Below are 27,634 nucleotides of genomic sequence, written 5' to 3' on the forward strand. Positions count from 1 at the left end.
TTTCTTCTTCTTCTGCTTGAAGTGCACTTTAAATTCAAGAATGCCTTCAATGCGTGTAATTTGTATATATTTATTATCATTTTTTTTTCATTTATTTTTTATTTTTTTGAGCGTTGTGAAACATTAATAAATATTTATAGATGAGCTCTCGGCACGCTGCACTTGTTAGGCGCATCGAGAATTGAGAACTGAGAATCGCGTATAGAAGATAAATAAGAATTTTAATTGATTTTAATGTGCACAGCTGCACAGCATGCATATGCATAGGGGAAGGGGTGGTGCGCGGGAGGGGGCACCGGAGGTGCCTGTCGATCGAGCTGTTGACATACCCATAGAAAAATTGACATAAAATATCGTCTTAACATTATCCGCAAACGTCTGTCTCAAAATAATGATTGAATTGTGCAGCCTGAACTTTGGCCAACTGGTTGACAATCGCTGATGCTATATAGAAACGATAGAAAATCGCCGAACAAGTTTTTTTTTTTAATTTTTAAATACATCTATTAAATAGCTCTGTAAACGAAAAATTCCCAAGAGATTTGAGGTATTGAAGTTAAAAATTACATTTAAATTAAATAAATAAATAAACAACAAACATTTCATTAGCAATTAGATATAATAATTTTTTATATCTAATTGGTATAAATATTTTGCTATTACTTTTATCAATTTTTTTTTATGCAAATATGCACATTATTTTTTTTTTAATGTCTGTTTTAAAATGTAATATATCTATAATTTTACATTAAATATTGCATAATTTAATCTTTTTACTAATAGTTAACTAAAATACACATTTTGTAAAATTTGTTTTAAATAGTAATTTAAATATTTTCTTTAGAAAAGTATATATATTTTTTTATTATTTTGTTTTTTTTTTTATTAAAGTACATTTTTATATATTATGCTCATCAACAAATCTTATATTGTTTTAAATGTTGACTCATTTATAAAATTATTAATAACTACTACTATTATTTCTTATAATTATTCGATAAATTTTCACTTTTAATATAGTATCCAAATATATTTTTTTTTACAAATTAAAATATGTACATGTATTGCTATAATAATATTCATTTTTTTACAACAATGTATTTATTTTTTCTGCTGCTATATAAATTCCATAAATATTCTTTTTATTTCACTTCACTTTTTTGCTGACTTTTTATACATAATTATTTACAACTCACTAAAATAGACATTGTTCTTCTATCCGACACTCCCATTATTATTATTCTTCTCGCTCTTTCTTGTTATCCAGAAATGTACTTCAGCCATTTAAATACAGATAAACGAGAAAGCAAAAGACCACGACATTGTGCTAATTACGGCATTCCGAGGTTTGAGTGCCCGCAAATACTCGAAGTCAACTTCAAGAGCTACGCACAGAGAATTCAAGAATAAAGTCTTAAGAAACGAGTAGAAAAACATGACAAAAAAAAAAATTATTGGGTTCTACTTTTTTTTTTTTAATGCGCCTGGCAACAAAAGTGAATGGTATAATAAATTGACAAGCTTTATCTGCCAATCTATATAGAGTTATACATTTTCAGAGAAAGAAATACAACTTGTGACGGAATTTTTTATTAATTAAGAAGCTAAAAAATTGAAAAATATATATATATATATATATAATTGTATATATGTATATAAATTGAAGTGCGTGGTAATTGAGTTTAGAGGTAAAAACTGAAAACATGGATAAATTGAACTGAAAATAATTTGCGCAATGGCAAGAGCTGTGCATAGCTGAATAAACGATTTTTTATGGTTTCAATTTTGAATTTAATGCAATTTCAATTTGGATTTATTTTTATTATTATTATTTGTGTGTGTGTGAGTATGTGTTACTTACACTGTTTTTTTTTATTTATTTTTTTTATTTTTGAATGTCTTGCAAATCGAGAGCTACGCAGTTTACAGCTCACATTTGACAACGTCGAAGGTCAGGCGAATGCTCCCCAACTACATGCCATGACTCGACGCACAATTTTATTATAAAAAAAACTATATACATACACATATACATATACATTTGTATGTACATATATATAAAATATTAATCAGACAGGTGACAATAACAAGAGCAACGGCGAACAACAATTTAACCCACTTGTGTGTAGCGTGTGTCGGCTCAAACACAACAACAACAACAATAGTAACAACAACAAAATGGAACACGCGCCATTGCCATGGAGCGCACATTGCGCATACGCACCGTCTGACGGCCGTTGGAATGGTTAGACACTGCGGCTAGCTAACAAAAAGCAAACACACGCACACACATACACATTGACAACTTAAAACTAAAGCTAAGTACTTTAACTAACTAAACAGCAGCTAGTAGATAGCTAGCTAGCAAACGGTAGCTTGTTAGCAAACAGTTTATGAGCGAGTGCGAGTGCGTCGTCGCGTCGCTCATAAACTGAATCAATTTGATTGAAGCCGTTCAAGATTGTCAATTAAAATTTAATATATGTGTTAGTTCACAAAAAGAAAAGAACAACTACAAGACATTTACTATAAAATAAATACGGACTCGCGAACAATTTAATTACAATCATTTTATTTATTTATTTATTACTCTTAAGCTATCCGAAAAAAGTAAGAGTTCTGCTCTTGTCCCGATTGCTCGACTGCGAGACTCCCCGAAGCTTTAAAAAAATGTATACCACGCGCTCTGCGTACTTATTTGTTAACTGAATCCGTTCACAATAAAATTTTCAGAATTTGTTGATGACATTCATATACACCTACAAAATTTGTCAGAAATATATGTACATAAATAGCCATAAATCTCCATATATAATATTAATATTAATATAGCTTTTAAGTAGATAAATTATTGTAATTTTCTGTTTAGATTAAGTTATCAATAAGGAAGCGGTGCGCTAAGCTGTAAATAAATATCATTTATAATTTCTCTTAAAAAAAAAAACACATTCATATATGTTTATTTGACGATTTTACAAAATATTTAAAGTAAATCGAAATCATATAAAATACAAATTAATCAATATTTACACTTTGTAAACTCTGGCATTAAGAATTAAATGGGTTCAGGTATAAATAGTAGTTTCATCTAGTCTCTAGCTCTTTCTCTAGCTCTTCAATGGGTCTCATAGTCCTGGTCCTGGACAAGTAGGCTCAGATGGGCGCATTCATTGCATTCTTACAAAACCAATATACCCATTTATCTTTCATGAATGAGCATAATTACATCTACTACAAACCCATTGCACTCCAACCTCAGCTCGACGAGTTAGTCGGAAATGTCACTTGAAATGCCTGACACAAATATCACAAATATCGATATTATAGTATATGGATTAAAAGCTGATTCAGTGTGGAGCGTTGCCAAGTGCTCTTCCTCGCCGTCAGGTGCACAGCTTTTAAGTTCAATGATACGTCTATAAGAGATTCATTAATAAACTGAGCTCATGCCTAACTATAGCAACGAATTCCCTTTCACTTGTCAATGCACATGCTGCAGCAATATTGTATATAAATATTGTATATATATATAGGTATTTGATTTAGCTAATGCAATTTGGCCATAACAAGGCATTCGTACATCTCAATCAATGCGTACGTGATTCTGGCCTTAATTAACTGCACTTGGCCAAGCTAAGTAATTGTGGCCCACTGACGCGGCTCATTTTGTGACTCTGGCTTTGGCTTTGGCTCCGACTTTGACTTTGGCAATGAAAACACAATGCATTCATTATTGAGGCCCTTCATGCAAGAATGCCTCACAGCTGAAGGATCTGCGCATGCTTGAGCTTCAATAAAACTATCAATAAAGTGAAATGATTCATTGACTGACTAAAGACAGGCAGCTGCTCGCCGCACATTTATTGGCTGCACAATTAATTAAACACTCAAGCCGCAAGGTAATTGCAAATAAATTGTACACGTGCAAACTAAAAAAAAAAATGTTTTTATAAGAAGTGTGAGAAATGTTTATATGAAATAAATAATAAATATATTTATCGGGCTTGTTATTAATAAATATTTTATTACTTTATTATTATTAAACATGAGTTATTATTATTATTATTTTTTTTTTTAATATTTACAAAATAATAACAACTTGTATTTCAGTCTGAAAAATATTAAAGAAATTTAAAATTCTATGCTTGGCTGCTAAATTATCATTGAATATATAATTGTATTCAATTTTAGATTACATTGCATTCTAACACCAATGTAGATCTCAATTATAGGCAAGCGTGATATACAAATAACTTAAATTTAATTAAATTTATTATTTTTTTTTAAATATTTTTTTTTTTAATTTTAATTTCAAATTATTCGCTTGAATGCTATAATTCAATATCCTTTAATTTAGTTTTAGTTGATATTAAGCTTAACTTAACTAGTTAGGCATTTAATAAGTAGCATTAATATACACTTAAACGTAAACGAGCAAAATATATTTAATTGTTGACAATTTTGATATATTTTTAAATGAAGTCGAATATATGTAATGAAATATAAATCCATTTTATTTTACTAATTTTTAAAGTTTTCTAAGTAGTAATACTCTATATTCTTATCCTATTGTAGAACAAAGAAATTATACTCTAATTAAGCTGATTAAAAATATAAATACAAATTTTTTTTTAAATTTTTTTTTTAGTTACTTTTTATTTAGTTTTGTTTAATATTCTACTGTAGAGCAGAGAATGGATACTCCCGATATATTAAGCTAATTAAAAATAAATAAAAGTAATATAATTTTATTTTAGACTTATACAATGTCTATATTATATTAACATTCCCTTTCAATGCACATAATGCAATAATGTGTAAGTTTTTCCCTTAAATTTCTATTTAAATGCAACACCTAAAAGTAGGCAACATTTTTGGTTGCCGCCCAAACAAGTATGTGGCTTAAGTCTTTCGAATTACCAAACAGTTTTAGAGCCACAAGCAGACAGCTAAAGTTTTAATAGCACAAAACGAAATCTAGTCTGGCTTATGAATAATATTCTAACTAAAATATATCAATTTACCTATAATTAAATCACAATCCGTACAGATCTTGTGACGAAAATTCTGATCCAAAGACAAACTTGGATGTTTATGGCGTCTTCCGGATATAACGATGGTCTCTTGAGCGTCGTTATAGCCGGTTTCTATTATATATACTTAAATAAGCTTATGTTATGAAATTTAAAAATTATCTGGCATATTGAGCATTTTGGTTAAATCTCTAATTTCCGAATTGTTTTCAAGTGGAAACCGTTCAAGCACCTCGTCATTTGTAAGTCGCACTGGCCTCTGTTCCTCGTAGCTGCGACCAAAGACTCGCATATTATATAGCAAAAAGTCGAATAGATACATTCGACCCGGCGTCATATAATGAAACGCTACAGAATAATTCGAACAGCAATCTTTGCCCTGTAGAAGGATAATGAATGTATAAGTTTATATATATTAGCACAAGTGGAACAATTCCAAGTGGAGCACATACTGTTTCTATCCGTGAGACGCTCATCTGCCGCAACCAGTCCGGAATGCTGTCATTATTAGTGTAAACAAATTCCCCAACTTCGAGGGGAAAAATCATTGTTTTATTCTCTTCGGGCAATGCGCGCTGAGAGTCTATCAAATGCACGCCCACATTCTGAAGGCAAATTCCCATATAGTAATCCTCAATGCCCCATTCCTTGACTGACGGACAGATTTTCTCCGAGCTGTAGGCCTCGCTCATAAAGCGATGCAGTGCCTCACGACTGAGCACATATGAAGCGCCACCAGACATGTAACTCTAGCCGAGAATTAGTTGAAGAAGAATATTACTCAAGAAATTTACAAATATTACTCTCCCATAACCAGCATTGTTAAATTACGATAAAAGCAGCAAAAGGTACAAGTTGTAAGTCCTTAAATCCTATACATCCTTAGTTAAGAATATATTTTGGCACGTGTCTCAACGAGTTCACTTTCAGTTTTAGCTATTGAGTAGGTCAATAACTTTATACAGTCAAAACTTGTTGAGAACAATGCTTCAGACGTTTTTGATTAATAGAATGATAGGCTCTAAAAATTAACAATTTTTGACAAAATATGTAACTTAATATAACAAGAATTTTTTTTGTAGAGAAGCCCAGCTGAATAAGTTTGACGTCTTTGAAAGCCTAAAATGTTATGTAATAATAATATATTTTGTTATTTAAAACGTTTTAATCGTTGCAGTCGACGGGCGTGGCCGACTGCGTAATAGCCATTCGCACCAGGAATTACAATTAATATTATATCCCACATAACATACATATGTATGTCTTTAGCTAGAAATATGTGTGTATAATTTTAAAAAGTTCTTTATATTTACGTGAGTATAAATATCCTAGAGCATTTCATATTTAAGTGATTTTAAATTTTGACTGAGGACAGAATTTAAGTAAAAATATTTATATAATATAATCAGACAAACCAAGCCTAAAGCTGTTTTTCGTAACAAGGAAATTAAGAATCAACAATAAATGTTGAATACAAAAAGCTAATTTGCAATGTAAATTGAGGGACTAAAAGTATGTATATAAATGTTATATGTATATTTCTATAAAGGTATTTCGTTCACATAATCATTTGTAAAATTTCATAATTCAAAATACTCGAAAATATGCGTTTAAATCATGTGAGTGCAACCGATTGGCTATGCTAGACGAAATTACTATAAAAAGAGATCGAGCGTAGCAATTATAGCTTCAAGTTGGGGGCTTTAAGCCGCTTTGAAGGCCGTTTGGGCGTCTGCTACATAATTGATAAAGATGACGTGTCACAAATACACGTTTAATTGAAATGTGAACTTAATTTCGTTTGCTCAGCTATTTGTGTATATATTTTCTTTATATATTTCTATAAAGTAACTCTGACCTTTTTCTAAAATTTATGTGTGCTTCGCAATTTATTGTCTGGGAGAAATATTTCTTATTCAACAAAGCCCTGCCCAATAAGTTATTTAACATATGCTAATTGGGCTGTCTGATGGCCAAAAACCGAAATTAATATTTAAAAAAAAATAAAATAAAAAAAATAACAATCAAACAGAAACCTAAGCATGATAATAAATCAATGGAAATTTGAAAATCTATCAAAAGTTGAACAATAATCAAACGATTTTGTCAAACACGAAAATCTTCACATACCCTGTATTGATTTGAATTTGTTAGGGGGTACTTTATCTTTGATATAGTGTGTGGATTGTAAGACTTACTACTGTGCCTCTGTTTAGGTGTTGATAGAGATTTCTTTTCTTTACCCACAAAATTTGTTTATTTTTTTTATTTTTAATCATATAAATTATTTACATATCTACACCTCCATTCGTTTCGAAATAGGATATTTTCTAGTCGTATACCTTTTTTTTTTTTTTTAATTGACTAATGCTTCTTGCTGAGCTGTGAACTTGGGCTTTATGGCAAATGCCATAATTTGATAACCAATTAGTCATAATAACTCAATTAATGGACAATATATCTAAAATATACATGCCACACTGTCTGTCTCTCTCTCTCTCTCTCTCTCTCTCTCTCTCTCTCTCTCTCTCTATCTCTCTCTCTCTATCTATCTCGCTCTTACTTGATCGATATCTGTCTGTTTTGATTAATCTCTTTCAACCACTTTCAGTCAGACAACTTGATGACAAAGAAAGGGAAATTGGGGAATTTCAGCATAATAATGTAATTAAATTTACATTTTAAGCGCTTTACCATTTCTATTTTCGTTTAGTTTTATTTTATTTATGAATACTTTCGATGTTGTTTTATCACTATAAATTTATAAAACCATTGAGCTATTGGTATGTTGACATTGAAAACTTAATGTGATGGAACTATTCAGATTTTTGATTCGGTATTAACATAGTTCAATTTCAATTTCATTTTGCATACGGAAAAGATTTTTTTCATTTTAATTTAATTTATATTTTTTGTTAAATATGCTTCGTTTTTTAATTACAAATTCGTATGTATATTTAATATTTTATATTCATCCAAAGACAAAACTCCCATTTAATATTTTCTAATTTAAATTTAAACTAAAAAGTTTTAATTATTCAGTCTATTTTCTTATATTTAAATTTCAATTTTTATATTGTATTTTGTTTGTTTTTTTAGTATTGAAAAATATTATTCGAAATGATTTTTGTATATTTTGACGATTGGAAAATATAATTTTGATTATATTATAAACTAATTCTTTAATTTGCGTATTTGTTATTTTTTTAATGCTCTTACTGTAGTAATATATGTATATAGTTCACCTATCAAATATTCTCTGAAAATGTGAGTCTCATTCACAATTACCAGCTGTTGGTCAATAGTTTGTACTTCGCCTACAAAATGTTTGCACAATAATGTCAAATGGCAAAATAAATAACCAGAAAACAAACAAAGCTTGCGAGAAGCACTCAGAGATGCGACTGCAACCAAATGACAAGAAACCTCAACGACCTCATGCGAATAAGAGGAAGAAGTTGAAGACAAAGCTGAGGAGCATTGGACGCAGTTGAGGCAGTGCAGCAACAACTGATTAACTGCTGCCCGTTGCCATTTGTGTGGCAGATGTTAACGATTGCATTAATCATTACTTTAAATAAAAATACAAATAAATTGTTGTTTTTTTACGTTTGGGCAGCAAGTGCCTAGGCATCAATGACAAAGACCTGACGGAGAAGCTCTCTTTAATTAGCAAGCCAATTAAACGAGCATCCACAAAAATTGTTATTTAAACGCAGCTAGAGCTGACAACCGGTTAGTCGGGCCATTTTATTGATTATTGTTTAACAAAACTTTGCATTCAAAATAATCCAAACAAAATACTTTCTATCATATTTAGAAATGTGCAGTCATGTAAATAGCCAGAGAAGAATTTTCGAGATTTTTGATATAGATAAATTGAAAAATAAATAGAAAATCAATAGACTTGAAATGTGTATAAATTTGTAAAAACTGTGGTAATTTTTTATTTTTGCTCTTATTAAATTAAATTTATTATATTGAAACTAAAATTATTTCATAAAATAAAAGCCATCAAATTAAAATCAAAATAAATAAATAATAAAAATAAGTATTATATGTATAATTGAATAGCATAAATAAATAAATAATAAATATATTTTTTTAAATATTTTATTATATTTCTAATATTAAAAAAAAATCTTTATTCCTATTAAAATATCTTTTATTTCATTCAATATATATTGTTTAATTTTAGCATTTCTGGACAAATGCTTTAACTACTCTTTGGATAAATATTTTTTTTATACCCTGAACCCATTGAAAATGGGAAATCAGGGTATAATGTTTTTGTGTAAAAGTATGTAACAGGCAGAAGGAATCATCGCAGACCCCATAAAGTATATATATTCTTGATCAGCACGACGAGCTGAGTCGATATAGCCCTGTCCGTCTGTCCGTCCGTCCGTCCGTCCGTCCGTCCGTCCGTATGAACGCCGAGATCTCAGAAGATATAAGAGCTAGAGAGCTGAAATTTTTTGTGCATACTCGTGTATACCATACGCAGTACGAGTTTGCTTTATTTTTTCGATAACTCATCCGATAACTTTTTTATCGAGAATAATCGAAAAATTGATTTTGTTTTTTGAGCCTCATGGGAGTACTAATAGACATAGAGACTTCAGATTTACTGTGTATATATATATGATGAATACAAACATTTTGTAATCAACAGTTTTTGGATACCACGCCCCCTTCGCCACCAATTCGTAAAAAACGTATTTCAAGTACTAGAGACTTGTGCTTTAGAATGTACACACATTTTGACCATATGATTACGCTCTGAAAATTTCATTAAGATTGCATGTCTACAAAAAAAGTTATTCATCAAATAAATTCTCATACTATTGCCCACACTGCAGCGCAGCCCAAGCGCAGTCGCTGCTTACTGCGCAGTTAGCAGAGCACAGGCGCGTGAGGGTGGATGCATGTGTATGTATGTATGCGTGCATAAAAGAAGTGCAGAATGATAAGAATATCAGCTTGGAGGGTTCAGGGTATCTCCTAGTCGAGCAGTCTCGATTAGAGTCTTCTTACTTGTTTATTAATTATTTAATTTAGATAATCCCAAAACAAAAGTGAAAGCATTGTTGAATTTTAATTTATATATTATTTGACAGCCTTACCCATAGAGCTCACACCTTTATCATTTCTGACAATAAAACCAATGTAACGAATTAATCGCAAGCATAGAGAAAGGCAATTTGTTAAGTGAAATATGTTGTAGCTCCGAACCAAAAATGAATGCTAATTTATCTTTATAATTTTTTTAGGAATAGTGAAGCAAAAGTTCTTAATGGCAGATAAGAATTTATTTGTTAGCATCCCAAAGCTATGGGAATATAGTCATGAAAGTAATTTAACACTTACCACATTATAGCGTTTCATCTGGTAGCCAAAATATAGGGGCATGGCGGGATCATAGACGCTGAGCATGCGACGCATGTTTTCCATAATAATGTATCTATAAAGAAACACAACCAAATAAACAATAAAAACTTTTTCCATGTTTCTATAGGACTTTAACCAAAATAATTTAAGCTTTAACTCAACATTAGCTTTAAAACCCCTAAGAGACTAAATTGACAATGAGATTAAAAGCTACAATAATAGAATACAGTGTCTATAATAAATTTTATAAATATTTATGTTTGGGAAGATAAAAGATAAAACAATAGAAATAAATTAGCATTTAAACGAGCTCAAAAAAACTATTAACAAAAACTTGGTCCTCAAATGTTTTCCTAGAAATTACGACAAAATATAGAAATAGAAAAATATCTAGATTATCGAATATCCATATGTACTTCAGATTATGGCATGAAAACTTTGGTAACAAAGAAAAACCTGTTTTATTTAATAATATAATATTCGAATAATTTGTTAAAAATATTTCGATTGGTTTTAGGCTGAAAAAAACATGTAATTAATTAATATTTATTAATTTATCAATAACAAATTTATTTTTAATTATATTATTATAAGTATTGTTTTTTTTTTTTTTATAACATCCTAAAAACATGTCTTTGACTTGTCAATTATAACTTATAAACACACATCACTTCCTGTCAAACTGTAATGTTATTAAAATACAGTTATTAGTTATGCAAATAAATTTTATAAATTCATGAATTATTTATATTGAAAATTCCTCTAAAGCTATGAAGTATAGATAATGGGCGTAGCACAACTTTTTTGAATACAATTGATTCTACATATACATATGTATATATTTTTCACTCACTCACTTTCGCTTTTAATATTTCACTCATTCACTTTCGTCTTCATTCAACAATTACGTGCCTGCCAACAAAAATGTTGACACGCGCACATCGCTAGCTGTACTCACGTGTCGTCGTCGGCCTTGACAAACCAATCGTATTGATCGCCATATTCCTGCCACACATATCGAAATCCCTCTCGTGTCTTATTCCACAAATCCTTGTAGCTGCCGGCATCTGGTTCGACCACCTTAACGACTCCCAGCGGCTCATAGTTCTCACTGCTGGCAAAAATTAACTTGTTGCAGCGCTGACCCCAGGTGGCGTGCACATGCTGGGCATTGAGCTCCAGATTTTCTGGGCAGGTGAGCACCATGCAGAGCACACGAATGTCAGCCGCCAGATCTCGCTGAATTCTGTGGGCTGCAGCAGAGGAGGCGTAGTCGCTCCTACTGCTGATATCAATGTGCACATCGTCAATGTTGAGAATCAGCATAAAAGCGCAAACGAATCCCGTTATGAAGCCGGTAACCAGATACAGCTGTCTCGACTTAAACTTAACCATTGTTTCGTCCGCTTTATGTTCTGCCCAACGCGACGTCTAAACTGCGATTGTAGCAGCAAAAAAAAAAATCACATTAATATAGTAAACAAATGTGAATAAACGACCGGTTTGATGTTTCTCACGGCTCGCACTAATATTGCCGCGGCGTCAGTGTGACCATATATGCATATTATTCAAATTGCCCTTTCGTTTGCATGATGGATGTGCTAGACAGCCGATTTGATCTTTAGTATTAAAGATAAGTGGCAACGCCAGCGAACTGTTCAATGCTTGGTTCATTTTGAACTTTTTAGCCGTGCTGCTCATACTCGACACTGGCTCGTGCATAGGGCACGCTATTTAGTTATATATTGTATTTATAAATAAAACAGTTTGCCTATGATCATTTTATTAAACCCTGCTCCGCAAATGAAATAGTCACTAAATAAAAATAGTAAATAGTTAAAATTTAATTTTTTTTATAAAATTGTATTATTTATTTACCACATTTAAATAATAAATATTTATTTTAATATTACTAAGAAACGAATTTAATTTATACAACTTTTGGTATTCCTTAACAAAATATTCATCAGCTGCTGAATTCGTTTTTGTCAGCTCAGCTCAACTAAATAAATTAAATATTAATTTTTATAGCTTTTACAATTATTTTCTCAAGTTGCATCGCCAGCCATAAGGTTATTTTGTCAATTCCAAAAGGCGAATTTAAATAAATTAAAGCTCAATATATTTGTTTCCCCCAGCTAATTGGATGTCGCGCAGTTCTGTCTTCATTTATTGCCATTTCACACAATTTTTAAACGCTTACGCAGCACAAAAAATAAAAAAATAAAAAAAAATAAAAAAAAAAAATGCGTAGACAGAAAAGCCGAAAAAAAAAAATCGAAAGTACATCTAATCACCTCATTGATGGGCATGATATTGTATAACGGTAAGTGATGATATATATGAAGTAATATGTCGAGCAATGAGGTATAAATACCTAGAGCTACGTCAATTCAAAGTGTAGTTAGCTGACAATTTGTGAGTACAGACAAACGGAAGAGCGCCATAAAAAAATAAATAAAATTAAAATGGATCTTAAGGTTAGTTTTGAGCTTGCAGTAAAGTTCGATCAGTTTTTTAAACGAATTCCTTGCAGTTGCTGCTGCTTGCCTTGGCGCTAATTGGAATTGCTCAAGCGGAGTTTGCCTACAACAATAACAACAACAATATTAATAATAATAATGATAATGATAATAATTATAATAATAATGGAAAACTAAATATCAATGATATCAACTCATTGGAGCAGTCTGCGTCCAACTCTGTCGAGGATTACCAAACCGATTACCAGGCAACACGCACGACTGCCGAAAATTCGCAGGCCACGCCCGCTGGCTACGATTATAATGCCCAGCAGGTGAATGGAAATGGTGCCGTCGCACAAGGAGCAAGTGTATCCGCGCCGCTATTCCCCCAGCCGTTGCCCGTGCTGCACGAGGCGAGACAGCCGGAAATCTTTCCGCCCGCCAGCTACAGCTATGACTACGCCGTCAATGATCAGAGCACGGGCGACATTAAGGATCATCGGGAGACACGCGATGGTTATTCGGTACGCGGCTCGTATAGCCTCATCGATCCCGATGGGTACAAGAGAACCGTCACCTATACGGCGGACGATGTGCACGGCTTCAATGCTGTTGTCAGCCGGGTGCCCTATGTGCTGAAGAAACTGGCTATAGCTTCGTCCAATGTGCAGCTCGACGGTCGTTCAGCCGTTGCCCAGGTTTCAGTGGACGCAGCGGCTATCAAGTCCCTGGATAATTCGCTGAAAGCCATCTCAGCCGATAGTTATGTGAATGCGGCGAATAATCGTGACACGAATGCTGGCATCTATTCCTAGTTGGAAGTTGTTCGAGGTCGACAAATTATAATTTATATAATATTATTACTATCTATTAAATTTGAGAGAAAAATAAATAATTTCTTAATGTAATATAATTGAAACTTCTTATTTCAACTATATAATTTTGTAATTATAATTAAATTCTTAAAATGGAAATACAAAATTGTGTTATTTTGAATAAAAAGAAACAAGTTTTTTCAAAATTATATGCAGTTTAAAAGTTTTGCGTTTGAAATGAATTTTATTTTTTAATTATTTTTTAATAGTATAATTTTAGGCGAGTGATAATAATCTTTATAAAACCCTGATAATATTTTTTTCCGCTGGGAATAATTTTTCATATTAGGTTATATATTTTTATTCTATATTCCATAATATGGAATATGGAATAAACAAAAATTTCTTAGATTTACTTATATTCTGATAAAATATATAGTCTAACGTATAAATGAGATGACGAAACTTAAATGTAAACCAGGCATTGGACTTTGAGCAGTTCAGTGGAATGTCAGTAAGTAAACACCAATAAGAAATATGAAACACTTAAATGTAGCATTTAGACCTGTTTGTCAGGTGCTAACGAGAACAAGAAATAACTTAAAGATTGGAATTAGATAAGACTTATCGATAACCTTTTAAAGTGGATTCTTCATAATGAACAAATTGCTGAATAGATTACTATTTAATCTAATAATTAAAATGCTATATTTCTGCTTTTGATTTTCTCATATATATATATTAATTAAAAGTGAAACCTATTTATAATACAATTACCTAATAAAATAGTTGCGTTGAATATTAATTTAAATGTAATTTAGTATATTATTTTATTAAATTTGGGGTACGTATAATTCAAATCTTATTTTAATATAAATTTAATTTTAATTTAATTTAATAATTTTAAACTTGTATTTCTGTAACGGATTTCGACTATTTCGGCTATTTGTAGCTCTAAGTTCCACTGTGCGTATGAGCCATGACTAACTCTTACTCCCACTCAGAGTGTCATCACTTGCATAGCTGCACATCACTAAACTTTAACATTATGGTCACACTGGTTCGCAAGTCAAGTGTCGTTTGGATCGTAGCGCGCACGTACGAAAAAAACAAAAACAAAAACACACAAAGAAACAGAAACTTCAACAGAGAGAGAGAGAGAAAACAAAACACCTCGCAAGTCTGTCAACGATCGTCAAGGCGTTAAGTCGACTTCGCGCTGTGCCGTGCTGTTTATATTTGTTAGCGACATTTATGTTGTTTGTATATCTGTTTGTATTATACACATACAAGCATATATTCTTAACGTGTGTGTGTGTGCGTTTGATGCGGCGACTCTTTACGAGTAAATAAACAAAACGAAACGGTACGAGCGTCGCATAATTGAACGCGTACACTCCCCCACCCCCTCGCTCAATCGATCCCTCGCTCTTCCTCTCCCGCTCGCACGCACGTACGCTGCTCTGCGGCAGAGGAGTCAGCGATTTGTGACGGTGGCCTACAGCTAAAACGAATGAAAAATCAGAAGAAGAAGAAGAAGAAGAAGAATGAGACGCAAACCGGCAAACAGCTAGCTAAAGTTTAACAATTTAGCAATTGCAAATCGAATTGAGCCAACGAAAGAAAACAAAAACAAATAAATAAAGAGGTGCAACAGGCAGCGTGTGTGGAGCGGACCTGGCCTGAAGGTCAACCGCATCTTTCAAGTTTTTTTTAAATTTTTTTTTTGTTGTTTTAAGTTTTTTGTTTATTAAAGTTCGAATTTTGGCTTTTGCCTTTGCCGGCTGCTGCGTCAGTGCACAAGAATGTGTTAATTTGGTATTTCAACAATCACAACAACAACAACAATAATATAAGCCGCAACAACAACGTCGCGATAAGCATAAACATTGTTGTATTTGCATAAAAAGCTTAACAAAACAGTAGAGAGAAATAAAAAAGACAGATCTAGGCCGAACGCGCAATACACTTTGTCAGTGTTGCAAAGAGCTTTAAGAGTGTGGAGCAAGTACTCTAGTGATTGTTAAACTGTGTGGAGTGAAGGACGTGAGCTGAGACTCTAAAACTGTGGAACTTGTTGCACGACGATGCCTAATTGTTAATGTGAAACTAAAATTAGCAGAGAAATGTTACTTGAACTCTAAAATAAAGTTTTACTATGCATTTTATTTGTGGCTCTAAAACTGTGGAGAGTTTAATGGAATAATTTTAATAATGATTAAATAATTTTTTGTATCGTCAAAGACTGTCATCTGAGATCTATTAGATGTAAATTGTGTAGATGAATGGTTTAAGGAGGCGCAGAAATTGTTAAAATAAGTGAAGTGTAACTTTAAAAGCAATGGCTCTAAAACTGTTGTTGTAAACTTTGAGATGCATAAATTTAAAGTATATATTCGTAAGCATGTAATGAAATCGTTTTGAATTAATGACTTTGAAACTGAGACTTTAAAGCATTGACTGTACAACTGTGCCTTCAAAATTCTGTCGATTGTAAAAACATTGTCTGCAGTGACTTTCTAACTGCGCCACACCAATTACTGTACACAACTAAAGCGCACACACTCCCTATCTTCTTCTACTGGGCGACCTCTAATCGCCTATCTCTCTCTCTCTCTCTTTCACTCTCACTTTCTCTTTATTATATATTCTTTTCTTTCATTTGTGATAAACATAGTACATACGAGTGTTAACAAAAGGCCAGCATACCGTTAGCCAAGCCAAGAAGAAGAACAAAGAGAAATGTATAAAAATGTCGTCAAGCAGCAAGAGCAGCGACTGCATCTGCTGCTGATGCTGCTGCTGGGCCTCATCTTTGGCAGCTGCATCTCACGTCTGCTGCAGCTGGCACGGCACGAATTCTACAGCAATGGCAGCGCATCAACTGATGCCAGTAGCAATGGACAGACTGCAGATACCCTGTACCGCTGGAGGATGCCCTCCGATCACAATGGGAGCCAGCGGATACTTTGCATGGTGACGGTGCGACCGGTGGATAAGGAGCGACGGGTGCACATTGAGAGCACCTGGGGCAAGCGATGCCACAAGCTGCTCATCCTCAATGGCATGCACAAGAATCTGAATGAGAGTAGTCCATTGATGGACGAGAATCAGCAAACCTACAAAAGTAGTATCAGCAGCAGCAGCAACACCAGGTGGAGCAGCACAAGGAGCAGCAGCAGTATCTCTTGGGGTCGCACTCGGGAATATCTGCATCATGTCTATACGCATTATCATGGGCAATACGACTGGTTCCTCATGGTGACAGATGAAACGTATGTAAATGCCCATCTCTAATGCTTAACTCTTGACATATTTGCCTTTTAGCTATGTGATCATGGAGAATCTGCAACATTTTCTGATGGATTATTCGCCCGAACTTCCCATTTACTTTGATAGCTTTACTTATGCGTATAAGGAAAATGTGAGTGGATTTCAGAAGTAAATAAAATTGGACTGAAATTAAAGACAATAGATTGGTAATGGAAAACTTAATATTAGACAACATGGATAGAATTATTTGTATATCTAGATTTGGTTACATACTAACATATAAGACAATTTTATTTTCATAAAGTCTAATCTAAATAAACTGTAAATTCTATTTCGGCTCAAAGTATAGATAACTTATAATCTGTCTAACTAACTAACCATCCATCTATCCATATCAAAACCGTTTACATATATACATTTCAAATTGTTTTTGCTTCTTTCAATTATTATCCAATTGTTCATTAACTCTAAATCATAAGAGATTTGGGCATTAGAAGGAATAAAAAGCTCAGAAAAATGTAAGGAGTCATCGGTTTGAATTTCGATTATTTCGTCTCCATACGATTATTTCGTTATAATCGATACTATCGGCCAAACATCAATTCAGGATCATGAAATCCAAAGACATTTTGCAAATAAACAGAATTTTAGAACCTTTGAAACAATGGCAATGTTACATTTTTGAAATAGTTATAAAAATTATATATTACTAAAAAAAAAAAACCTTGAAAACCCATACATAAATAACTTGATACTTTCTGCTGACTAAAATTTGTTTCAAAATAAAATATCTATTATTAAAATTTCCTATTGTTCATCCAACAGCATACGAGAGGTGGCTCAGGTGGCAATTTGTTTAGCAGAGAGGCGCTGCACCGTTTTGTGACTCTGGGACATGGAAATAGCACCATTTGTAGCAGTCACAATTATGGCATTAAGCATGTGGAGATTGCGCGTTGCTTTCGAAATGTGGGCGTGGCTGTTGGCAAAAGCAGCGATGAGCACGGTCTGCCGCTGTTCGTGAACAAACTTGTGAATGTAGGCCAACTAAAATACATACATACATCAAATTAATACGAAAATATCTATACTAATTTCTCATACACTTACAGATTACACTCGGCTGCTGCTCAAAGTCGGCCATAACATTCAACTGTGTGACTATTAAATGTTTTTATATCATGGAATATATGGTTTATAGATTACGTCCGTTTGGCTTGAGTTGAACGAATGGAAATTTTGGAAATGGGCATCCCTAGTAAAGGACTGCTGCATCAAACTATGCCAAAGACATAGCCTCATTTAAACTTGTCTTGATTACATTAAATATATAGTGTATATACTGTGAAACTGCCTCTAGAAATAGATAAAAGAATACCGATAAAAATATATAAATATACAACTAAACTCTATTAGTTTTTCTTTTTGACATGTATGCTTCTTCACACCTTTCGCATCTAGCTAAATTCCATTCAGACTACGATTGGCAAGCGGCTCATGACCCAGTATAATGCCATATGGACGCATTTGATATAGGAAATATTCAAATATATACATCTGATAGTAGACCACATAGTGTATGGCAATGATGTAGGATGAGCAGCATTCAATGCCCTAAAATAATGGATTTATTATATAACAATAGTACAATACAAAAATGATCACAGCGCATACCTCCTTCAATACGAAGTAGACATAATGATATAGCCAAAACTGTTTATCTATGATGCCCGGCACTAGCATTTTGGGCAATCCAACGGGCAGAAAACGATATCGATTAAATTTATCTCTGGAATCGCCAGCAGTTACATTTAATTTGTTTAGGCAAACGCCCATTTCGTAGTCCTCGGTGCCAATTGAGTCGGGATTGCATTGACTTCCATAGATTCCATTTTCAACCAGGCGACGCACTGCCTCGTTGCTAAGCACATATCCAGCACCGCCAGACATATACGTGGGTCCTCTGTGCTCCGCCTGGAAATTGCAGCCAAAGTAAATGGGCTCGTCGGCATGATGGTTAATCAGCATAAAGCGCATATTTTCCAGAATTGCATACGTATCATCATCCACTTTATAGAACCAATCTGCCTCGTGCAAATGGTGAGTGTAGACATGCCTAAAGGCCGCCTTCGTCTTGCCCCAAAGGTGGTTATAGCCCTCGGTCACATTCAAGGCTATGGTATCAGCTGCCCCAAAGCCCTGATGCTTCGGCATCTGAGTGCTGAACACAATGAGCTTGTTGCAGTGCCTGGCCCAGGTCTTGCGTAAGGTGCGCACAACTTGCTCGTATTTGTGTGGATAGCTGAACACCATGCAGAGAATGCGCACCTCTCTGTAGAGCCGTATTTTAACTTTATCTTTGACGGGCAGCGCCGGCTGCTGCATAACAGATTCTGCAGGCAACGCGGGCATGCCATTGACATGGCCATACGGACGCAAATGATAGAGCATGAACTCCAGTACATAAATCTGATCCAGATCGACATAGGGTAGTATTATAGGCATTTCCATGTTGCTATTGAAGCCCTGTGCAACCAGAGAAATGATTACAATATAATTAGCAACATGTATACCAGATATACTCACCTGTCCGGAGTATACGGCACGGTAGATGAATGGCCAGTTCCAAAAGTAACGGCGCAGCGTAAAGGGTAGAATCTCTGCGGGCACCTCAAATGGAAAGAGCTGTTCGTTGGGGCCCTGCTCCATGTTGGCAAGATAATCATCATCATTCGATGCTCTCAACATCTCTTGCAGTGCACTGCGACTGAATATATAGTCTGTGGTGTCCTTCAAACTGACGTGGGCATAAGGATAGGCAGCATGGGACGCGCTGAAATAGATCATTCGCTCGGGACGATAGCTGGCCAATTTATATCGCAAATTCTCCATAATCACATAGCTATCCACGTGCACGTGCAGCAGCCAATCCAAGTCCTCGTACTGTGTCCTGGCAATGCGTCGATATGCCTTGTTTACATTGGACACCTCGCTGATGTACATTCGATTGCAGCGAGTGCCCCACGTTTTTTGTATGTGTTTGGCCTTAAGACGCTCACGATCGTTAGTTAGGTGGAGCAGACAGTGGATGCGCACCTTATGATAGAGCTCATTGGCAATGCTGTGATTGTCCCACATTTCGTTCCGATTGCCCACATTGACGTCTCGAATGTTCTCTTTGTAGGGCGGCAGCAGGTAGTTCTGTACGGCAATTCTCGTACTACTGAATATAAATAGGTAAAATTCAACGAAAGCGAAAACAATTAAGGCCCATGTAAGAAATGAAAAGAGCGTAGGGCCTAAAATGCGCTTTAGACGTTCCAGCAACATTTCTTAATTTAGTTTTCGCGAATTTCAAATCAGTTATCTTCCCGTGATGCCAGACTGGTTAAGTGAGCTCAAATTATTCGTTCACAGGTTCCAAAAGTCAGCAAAGGAGCACAGCGCTGCCAGATTGCTCAATTGACATTCGTTTGAAAATATTGCGCTGTCATATTACTGTACAAATATTTTAACAGAAGTTTAGCTGTATCGCATTGTATTATGGAAAAAGTAAGTAAAAAAAAGAATATTTAGGAATTACATCTTTTAAGCATATCAGCAAACTAAAGACTTTTGTTAATTAATTAAAGCAAAACCGTTATATATTTTGGTGGAACATGACTCTGCTTGGAACTAGTGCCAATTGAACTAGTGAGTCCTCGTTGTGATCGCTGTGAGCGCGTTTATTAGTTGCGGCGGTTGTGAAAGTGAAAATATATGCATAAAATATAAGCAAAAGTGCTGTAATCGGCAGTGCTCGACTACAATATACCCTCAAAACTGCGTAGAGTTCGTTTTCAGTCATCTTACGCTTCTTATCCACACACAGAACCCGCGCAAATGCACTTAACCGGCATACACACACACGCACAAACACGCATAAACGCATGATCTGCTGCGCAATTTATGGTTAGAATGGCTGTGCTATGGCTGCGCAAAGAAAAATTAATAAATGAATAATTATTCATAATCTATGTATGTATGTATGTAAATGTATATAAGTTATGTAATATTACATATGCACCTAGCTAATGCAATTGCATTAGCCATTGGCTTTTATCGTCTTAACGTTAAGCTTCAAAGTATCGACTGGCACCGATAAGCAGAATTAGAGAAGGCATATGAACAAATATGACGCATTCGTGCGATATATGCTAACAAAATATATACATACATACATATGTAGTTAAAATTTCACGGCTACATTTATAGACAAACATCTTAAGTTTTATGGCTAGGTTTCAGGGCTGAAAAAAAAATATATAATTAATTATAAAATCAACTGATTTGTTCACCAACTTTTTTGTATATTTATTTTTATAATAAAATACACCTTCGCGAAGTGTAAAGTGATAACAATTATATTACAACAGCAAATATCAGTGAATAGTGCAAGTGTAAATTATGAAATATTAGAAATATGATTAAAAAGTGTAAAGTGATAAAAATTATATTACAACAGCAAATATCAGTGAATAGTGCAAGTGTAAATTATGAAATATTAAAAATATGATTAAAAAAAATTAAAATAATAATTGAATTAAAACTTTAAAATTATATTTCCGTTTCGAATATTTCAAATACATATTTTATTTAATATATGTATTTGAGATTAATAGGTAATTGAATTTAAAATATTTTATTGATTATTAGCGAAAACTATGTCTTGTTCTTGTAATCATTTTTTCAATTTAAAAATTAATACTTCTGAGAATTTGAAGCTTTCTCGCCGTTCGCAAATTGTTTCTCGTTTTGAGCTCCTCCTCGTAGTCGTCTTCGTTTTAATGCACTTCTATAGAATCTGGTTCTATTGGCTGTTTAGTAGTATATAATCTGTCATAATCATCCACAGAATCCTCGATGCTATTGGCGGGTTTTTCCTTTGGCGGCGGCATAAACTCACCCACTTTTAGTTTGCCCGGCAATGGCTCTCTTCTCAGCACACCAAATGGTTTTAAGTGATAGATCAGATAGTCCAGTGCATACATGACATTGGGCGGGACATAGTGAAAAGAAATCGCATTATCCGAACAGCAATTGAGACCCTGAACGAGAGATGTACATATATATAGGAAAAGAGTAATCGTATTCCACTTCCGCAACTCACATCGTCGGTCTTGTAGTAGATATAACTCCAGTACCAAAAATTAGGGCTCTTGTCAGGTATTAATATTTTCTCCGGTCTAAGGGGAAACATTCGGCCTCGCCCATTCACATCACGAGAATCGCCAGCTGTCACATTCAGATTCTCCAAGCATTTGCCTAGCTCTACATCCTCAGCGCCGCTGTTATCCTGTTGGCATAGCTTGTGATCGGGCAGCGCTTCCACCACAAAGCGGCGCACTGCCTCGCGACTGAGCACATATCCAGCTCCTCCAGACATAAAGCCCTGCTTGACATATGGCTTCAACTTGCAGCCGAAGTAGACGGGGGTCTCTGGGCTATAGGGATATAGCATGTAGCGTAGATTCTCGACGATCGTGTAGGTATCGTCGTCAGCCTTAAGGAACCAGTCCGCATCGTTGATATGGCGCTCGTAGATATATTTGAAGGCCTCTTTCGTTTTGCCCCACAAATAGTTGCGCCCCTCGCCTATGGGCAGGGCCACAGAATCCAGTTCCTCATCCTTGGCTGAGCTCATGAAGATCAGCTTATTACATCGCTTGCCCCAGGTGCGCTTTACATGGACCGCTATTGTCTTATGATTGGAGGGATTTGTCATAATCCAGCAGAGCACACGCACCTCCCTCTTCAGCTGATCAGCGAGCGACGTATTGTCGTGTGGATGTTCGTGTTCGATCACATCTAAATTTGGTATTCCAACATTGTTGGTCGGTTGATGCATAGGTCGCTCGTTGTTGGGTAAAGTATTGATAGATGCGATGTCTTCAGATAGAGTAATATAAGATATGAACTGAGCCATACAAAATCCTACTAGCAGTCCAATGAAAAGAGTTTTTAAGGAGCGGGCTTTGCTAGGATTTCCTGAAATATTCCTTTTTAAATAATTTGTTATTATTTTATTAAAAGGTGTTTTCTATTACCCTCATATAGTATAGAAGATGCCGGCGTTTTCATGGTGATAAAGCTTGTCTATATGTTTAGAATGTTCATGTTATGTTTAAAATATTCCCGTTTTATATATTTTTTAAATGTTGAATTTATTTATTTTATAATGTTAAATTTTAAAATTTGTAATTTTTTTTAATTTAACTGTGTTATTATTGATATAAATTGTTTTATATTTTTTTCTTTATTTCTTTATCTTCTAAAAAGAAAAGTAGTATAAACTTTAAGTTAATTTATTTCTTTAATGAAAGTGCACTGAAGTATTTCACGTTACAGACTCAACTAAGCATGCATAATTAGAGCTATATGAGTTGAAGGTGTCAATAGGCAACTTAGTTATTGGAAAACATCTGTGAAAACACCGCTAAAAAGAGTCATTATTTTATGAATGCAGATATCAAATAATGCTCTCTATATTGAAGTATTATTATAAACAGAACAAAAAGATCATTGTCTAGATAATTCAAGGTTATAAATTCTTAGGCTTTGCTTTCAATTAAGTTTAGTCGCTCTGATCTTATTTCATTTTCGAGTATTCTTTTCTCATTGGTATCATCATCAAGGTAGCCATTCATTTTGCTTCGAAATTCATTGCTGCTAAAACTGTCAAATACATCAATTTGAAGTGGTTCTGAGTAGAGTTGAATTAACAAAATGGTTACAGTTAAGCCGACTGCGAGCATAATGATTTTCCGATGTGCTAAAATTGTTGATTTTAAATTAAATAAATCATATTTATTTTTATTGTTATCATTTCAATACCTTGTCCTAGCAGCAAACGTGATGTTGTCATTATGAACTTTTAACTATCCCTGGGAATTTCGGAAATATTTCACATGCGAAACATGCTTGAATGCCGAAACACTTGTTTTAACAAAAGGAAAATGTGGTCGTAACAGTTGTCCATGTGACTAATTCGTTTAACTTGTTTAAATTGTTAAGCTCATTCACAAAAGTGTATAAAGTATATTGGTTTTTTGCAATGTCCGTCTTGCTGCGCGTCCGTCCGTCTTTCGGTGCTATTGAGGTTAGGAATTGAAAATTGAAAAACATACTCGTGTATACCCTGAATTTATAGTGTTAAAGTTTTCCCAATCCGCCAAGTGGGTTCGTGGCTAATCGGAAAATGGTTTATTTTTAATATGCCAAAAAGCATATTATTTGAAGAGCTATAACGCTGAAATTTGGAAAAAGCTATGGCGCATATATCTACACCCATTACGGGCGTGCGATATCTAGTATATATGTATCCTCTAGAGTTTTTAAGCTAGAAGGGTAACATTCTTCATGTGATCTAATTTTAAAAATCTAAAAAGTGGGCCTACGCCCACAAGGGATTGTCCATCCCCACTCCCCTAAATTTAAAAGAGGCGTATTTGAAATACTAGATACATATAAAAAATAATATTCAAATATCTCTTGCTCGGAGGGTTCAGGGGATCTCGCAGTCGAGCAGTCTCGACTATTTCTGTCCAAAATTTTGTTATACCATTTTTTCTGTTTAGGGAGATTCGGTTACCTATCTAAAAACTCGATTTTCAATTTGGAATATGTCTGCAATAGACCTAGTCTGATCATAAATATGTAAATACCTTACAAAATTTCAATGTATTTAAAAAATTAAATATATTAAAAGAAAGTTATTATTAATAATTTTTGTTTTTGTTTTCTCTAGCTTAGTTGAATATCCAATATAAAAACGTTTATCCAAAAAGTTTACCTAAATGGGTAAGTGCTTTTATTTGCTTCCATAATTATATATGTAAGTATATGTATATTGTATTATATATTATATTTCCAATTGCTATTCGTAGTCCTCATCAAATTATTATAGGCGCTTTATTTCTCTTCTGAGAATTTGAAGCTTTCTCGCCGTTCGCAAATTGTTTCTCGTTTTGAGCTCCTCCTCGTAGTCGTCTTTGTCTGAATCCACTTCTCTAGAATCTGGTTCTATTAACTGTTGTCCTCGTTGCTGTTGGCGGGTTCTTCTTTTGGCGGCGGCATAAACTCACCCACTTTTAGTTTGCCCGGCAATGGCTCTGTTCTCAGCACACCAAATGGTTTTAGGTGATAGATCAGATAGTCCAGTACATACATGACATTGGGCGGGACATAGTGAAAAGAAATCGCATTATCCGAACAGCAATCTAAACCCTGAACGAGAGATGTACATATATATAGGAAAAGAGTAATCGTAATCTACTTTCGTAACTCACATTTTCGGTCTTGTAGTAGATATAATTCCAGTACCAAAAATCAGGACTCTTGTAAGGTATTAATATTTGCTCGGGTCTAAGGGCAAACATTCGACCTCGACCATTCACATCACGAGAATCGCCAGCTGTCACATTCAGATTCTCCATGCATTTGCCAATCTCTACATCCTCGTTGACAACGGTGCCAGGTAGACACATCTTGGGATCGGGTATGCCGTCGATCACAAACCTTCGCAGTGCCTCCTTGCTGAGCACATAGCCAGCACCGCCCGACATATATCCCTGCTTAACGAAGGGCTTGAACTTGCAGCCAAAGTGCACGGGCGTCTCTGGACTATAGGGATATAGCATATATCGCAGATTCTCAACGACTGCATAGGTATCGTCGTCAGCCTTAAGGAACCAGTCCGCATCGTTGATATGGTGCTCGTAGATATATTTGAAGGCCTCCTTCGTTTTGCTCCACAGACTGTTGCGCCCCTCGACTATGGGCAGGGCCACAGAATCCAGTTCCTCATCCTTGGCTGAGCTCATGAAGATCAGCTTATTACATCGCTTGCCCCAGGTGCGTTTTACATGGACCGCTTTTGTCTTGTGATTGGAGGGATTGGTCATGACCCAGCAGAGCACACGCACCTCCCTCTTCAGCTGATCAGCGAGCGACGTATTGTCGTGTGGATGTTCGTGTTCGATCACATCTAAATTTGGTATTACAACATGCATGTGTCGCTCGTTGATGGCTAAAGTATTGATAGATGCGATGTCTTCAGATAGAGTCATATAAGATATGAACTGAGCCATACAAAATCCTACTAGCAGTCCAATTGAAAGAGTTTTTAAGGAGCGGGCTTTGCTAGGATTTCCTGAAATATTCCTTTTTAAATAATTTGTTATTATTTTATTAAAAGGTGTTTTCTATTACCCTCATATAGTATAGAAGATGCCGGCGTTTTCATGGTGATAAAGCTTGTCTATATGTTTAGAATGTTCATGTTATGTTTAAAATATTCCCGTTTTATATATTTTTTAAATGTTGAATTTATTTATTTTATAATGTTAAATTTTAAAATTTGTATTTTTTTTTAATTTAACTGTGTTATTATTGATATAAATTGTTTTATATTTTTTTCTTTATTTCTTTATCTTTTAAAAAGAAAAGTAGTATAAACTTTAAGTTAATTTATTTCTTTAATGAAAGTGCACTGAAGTATTTCACGTTACAGACTCAACTAAGCATGCATAATTAGAGCTATATGAGTTGAAGGTGTCAATAGGCAACTTAGTTATTGGAAAACATCTGTGAAAACACCGCTAAAAAGAGTCATTATTTTATGAATGCAGATATCAAATAATGTTCTCTATATTGAAGTATTATTATAAACAGACCAAAAAGATAAATTATCATTGTCTTAGATAATTCAGGGCTATAAATTCTTAAGCTTTGCTTTCAATTAAGCTTAGTCGCTCTGATCTTCTTATTTCGTTCTCGAGTATTCTTTTCTCATTAGTATCATCATCAAGGTTGCCCTTCATTTTGCTTCGAAATTCATTGCTGCTAAAACTGTCAAATACATCAATTTGAAGTGGTTCTGAGTAGAGTTGAATTAACAAAATGGTCACAGTTAAGCCGACTGCGAGCATAATGATTTTCCGATGTGCTAAAATTGTTGATTTTAAATTAAATAAATCATATTTATTTTTATTGTTATCATTTCAATACCTTGTCCTAGCAGCAAACGTGATGTTGTCATTATGAACTTTTAACTATCCCTGGGAATTTCGGAAATATTTCACATGCGAAACATGCTTGAATGCCGAAACACTTGTTTTAACAAAAGGAAAATGTGGTCGTAACAGTTGTCCATGTGACTAATTCGTTTAACTTGTTTAAATTGTTAAGCTCATTCACAAAAGTGTAAAAAGTATATTGGTTTTTTGCAATGTCCGTCTTGCTGTGCGTCCATCCGTCTTTCGGGTCTATTGAGGTTAGGAATTGAAAATTGGAAAACATACTCGTGTATACCCTGAATTTATAGTGTTAAAGTTTTCCCAATCCACCAAGTGGGTTCGTGGCTAATCGGAAAATGGTTTATTTTTAATATGCCAAAAAGCATATTATTTGAAGAGCTATAACGCTGAAATTTGGAAAAGGCTATGGCGCATATATCTACACCCATTACGGGCGTGCGATATCTAGTATATATGTATCCTCTAGAGTTTTTAAGCTAGAAGGGTAACATTCTTCATGTGATCTAATTTTTTAAATCTAGAAAGTGGGCCTAAGCCCACAAGGGCGTGTCCACCCGCGCTCCCCTAAATTTAAAAGAGGC

At 34.3% G+C, this 27,634-nt stretch overlaps 6 protein-coding genes across 7 annotated transcripts; 2 read left to right on the plus strand and 4 right to left on the minus strand.

The window, feature by feature from the left end:
- Nucleotides 1-4,714: 4,714 nt before the first annotated feature.
- LOC108657676 (glycoprotein-N-acetylgalactosamine 3-beta-galactosyltransferase 1) lies at nucleotides 4,715-11,925 on the minus strand. The gene is made up of 4 exons (XM_030388501.2): nucleotides 11,383-11,925; nucleotides 10,404-10,497; nucleotides 5,486-5,782; nucleotides 4,715-5,412 (listed from the first exon to the last, which is right to left on the minus strand). Exons 1-4 carry the CDS (start codon nucleotides 11,817-11,819, stop codon nucleotides 5,185-5,187), a joined length of 1,056 nt encoding a protein of 351 aa, XP_030244361.1. The 5' UTR covers nucleotides 11,820-11,925; the 3' UTR covers nucleotides 4,715-5,184.
- A 742-nt stretch (nucleotides 11,926-12,667) lies between these two features.
- On the plus strand, nucleotides 12,668-13,764 carry Cpr23B (Cuticular protein 23B). The gene is made up of 2 exons (XM_089258056.1): nucleotides 12,668-12,904; nucleotides 12,961-13,764. Exons 1-2 carry the CDS (start codon nucleotides 12,893-12,895, stop codon nucleotides 13,702-13,704), a joined length of 756 nt encoding a protein of 251 aa, XP_089114182.1. The 5' UTR covers nucleotides 12,668-12,892; the 3' UTR covers nucleotides 13,705-13,764.
- A 1,075-nt stretch (nucleotides 13,765-14,839) lies between these two features.
- LOC115564319 (glycoprotein-N-acetylgalactosamine 3-beta-galactosyltransferase 1) lies at nucleotides 14,840-18,374 on the plus strand. Of its 2 annotated transcripts, none has more exons than XM_030388506.2 (5): nucleotides 14,840-15,070; nucleotides 16,382-16,979; nucleotides 17,032-17,128; nucleotides 17,803-18,015; nucleotides 18,090-18,374. In XM_030388506.2, the coding sequence occupies exons 2-5, from the start codon at nucleotides 16,447-16,449 to the stop codon at nucleotides 18,201-18,203; spliced, it is 957 nt and encodes a 318-aa protein (XP_030244366.2). In that variant the 5' UTR covers nucleotides 14,840-15,070; nucleotides 16,382-16,446; the 3' UTR covers nucleotides 18,204-18,374. The 2 variants fall into 2 exon arrangements, with proteins under 2 accessions (XP_030244366.2, XP_089113904.1); XM_089257778.1 differs by having other exon boundaries at nucleotides 14,848-14,945.
- A 6-nt stretch (nucleotides 18,375-18,380) lies between these two features.
- LOC115564316 (glycoprotein-N-acetylgalactosamine 3-beta-galactosyltransferase 1) lies at nucleotides 18,381-20,443 on the minus strand. The gene is made up of 3 exons (XM_030388500.2): nucleotides 19,564-20,443; nucleotides 18,652-19,503; nucleotides 18,381-18,591 (listed from the first exon to the last, which is right to left on the minus strand). The coding sequence occupies exons 1-3, from the start codon at nucleotides 20,305-20,307 to the stop codon at nucleotides 18,439-18,441; spliced, it is 1,749 nt and encodes a 582-aa protein (XP_030244360.1). The 5' UTR covers nucleotides 20,308-20,443; the 3' UTR covers nucleotides 18,381-18,438.
- Nucleotides 20,444-21,570: 1,127 nt separating this feature from the next.
- On the minus strand, nucleotides 21,571-23,450 carry LOC115564321 (glycoprotein-N-acetylgalactosamine 3-beta-galactosyltransferase 1-like). The gene is made up of 3 exons (XM_089257717.1): nucleotides 23,064-23,450; nucleotides 22,127-23,004; nucleotides 21,571-22,064 (listed from the first exon to the last, which is right to left on the minus strand). The coding sequence occupies exons 1-3, from the start codon at nucleotides 23,095-23,097 to the stop codon at nucleotides 21,801-21,803; spliced, it is 1,176 nt and encodes a 391-aa protein (XP_089113843.1). The 5' UTR covers nucleotides 23,098-23,450; the 3' UTR covers nucleotides 21,571-21,800.
- Nucleotides 23,451-24,829: 1,379 nt separating this feature from the next.
- Nucleotides 24,830-26,981, minus strand: LOC149091719 (glycoprotein-N-acetylgalactosamine 3-beta-galactosyltransferase 1-like). The gene is made up of 3 exons (XM_089257504.1): nucleotides 26,227-26,981; nucleotides 25,305-26,167; nucleotides 24,830-25,242 (listed from the first exon to the last, which is right to left on the minus strand). Exons 1-3 carry the CDS (start codon nucleotides 26,258-26,260, stop codon nucleotides 25,042-25,044), a joined length of 1,098 nt encoding a protein of 365 aa, XP_089113630.1. The 5' UTR covers nucleotides 26,261-26,981; the 3' UTR covers nucleotides 24,830-25,041.
- Between the last annotated feature and the right edge of the window lie 653 nt (nucleotides 26,982-27,634).

This window comes from Drosophila navojoa, chromosome 3 (assembly GCF_054131105.1).
Source record: "Drosophila navojoa isolate 15081-1374.11 chromosome 3, UAZ_NAV_1.0, whole genome shotgun sequence".
NCBI classification, from domain to species: domain Eukaryota; kingdom Metazoa; phylum Arthropoda; class Insecta; order Diptera; family Drosophilidae; genus Drosophila; species Drosophila navojoa.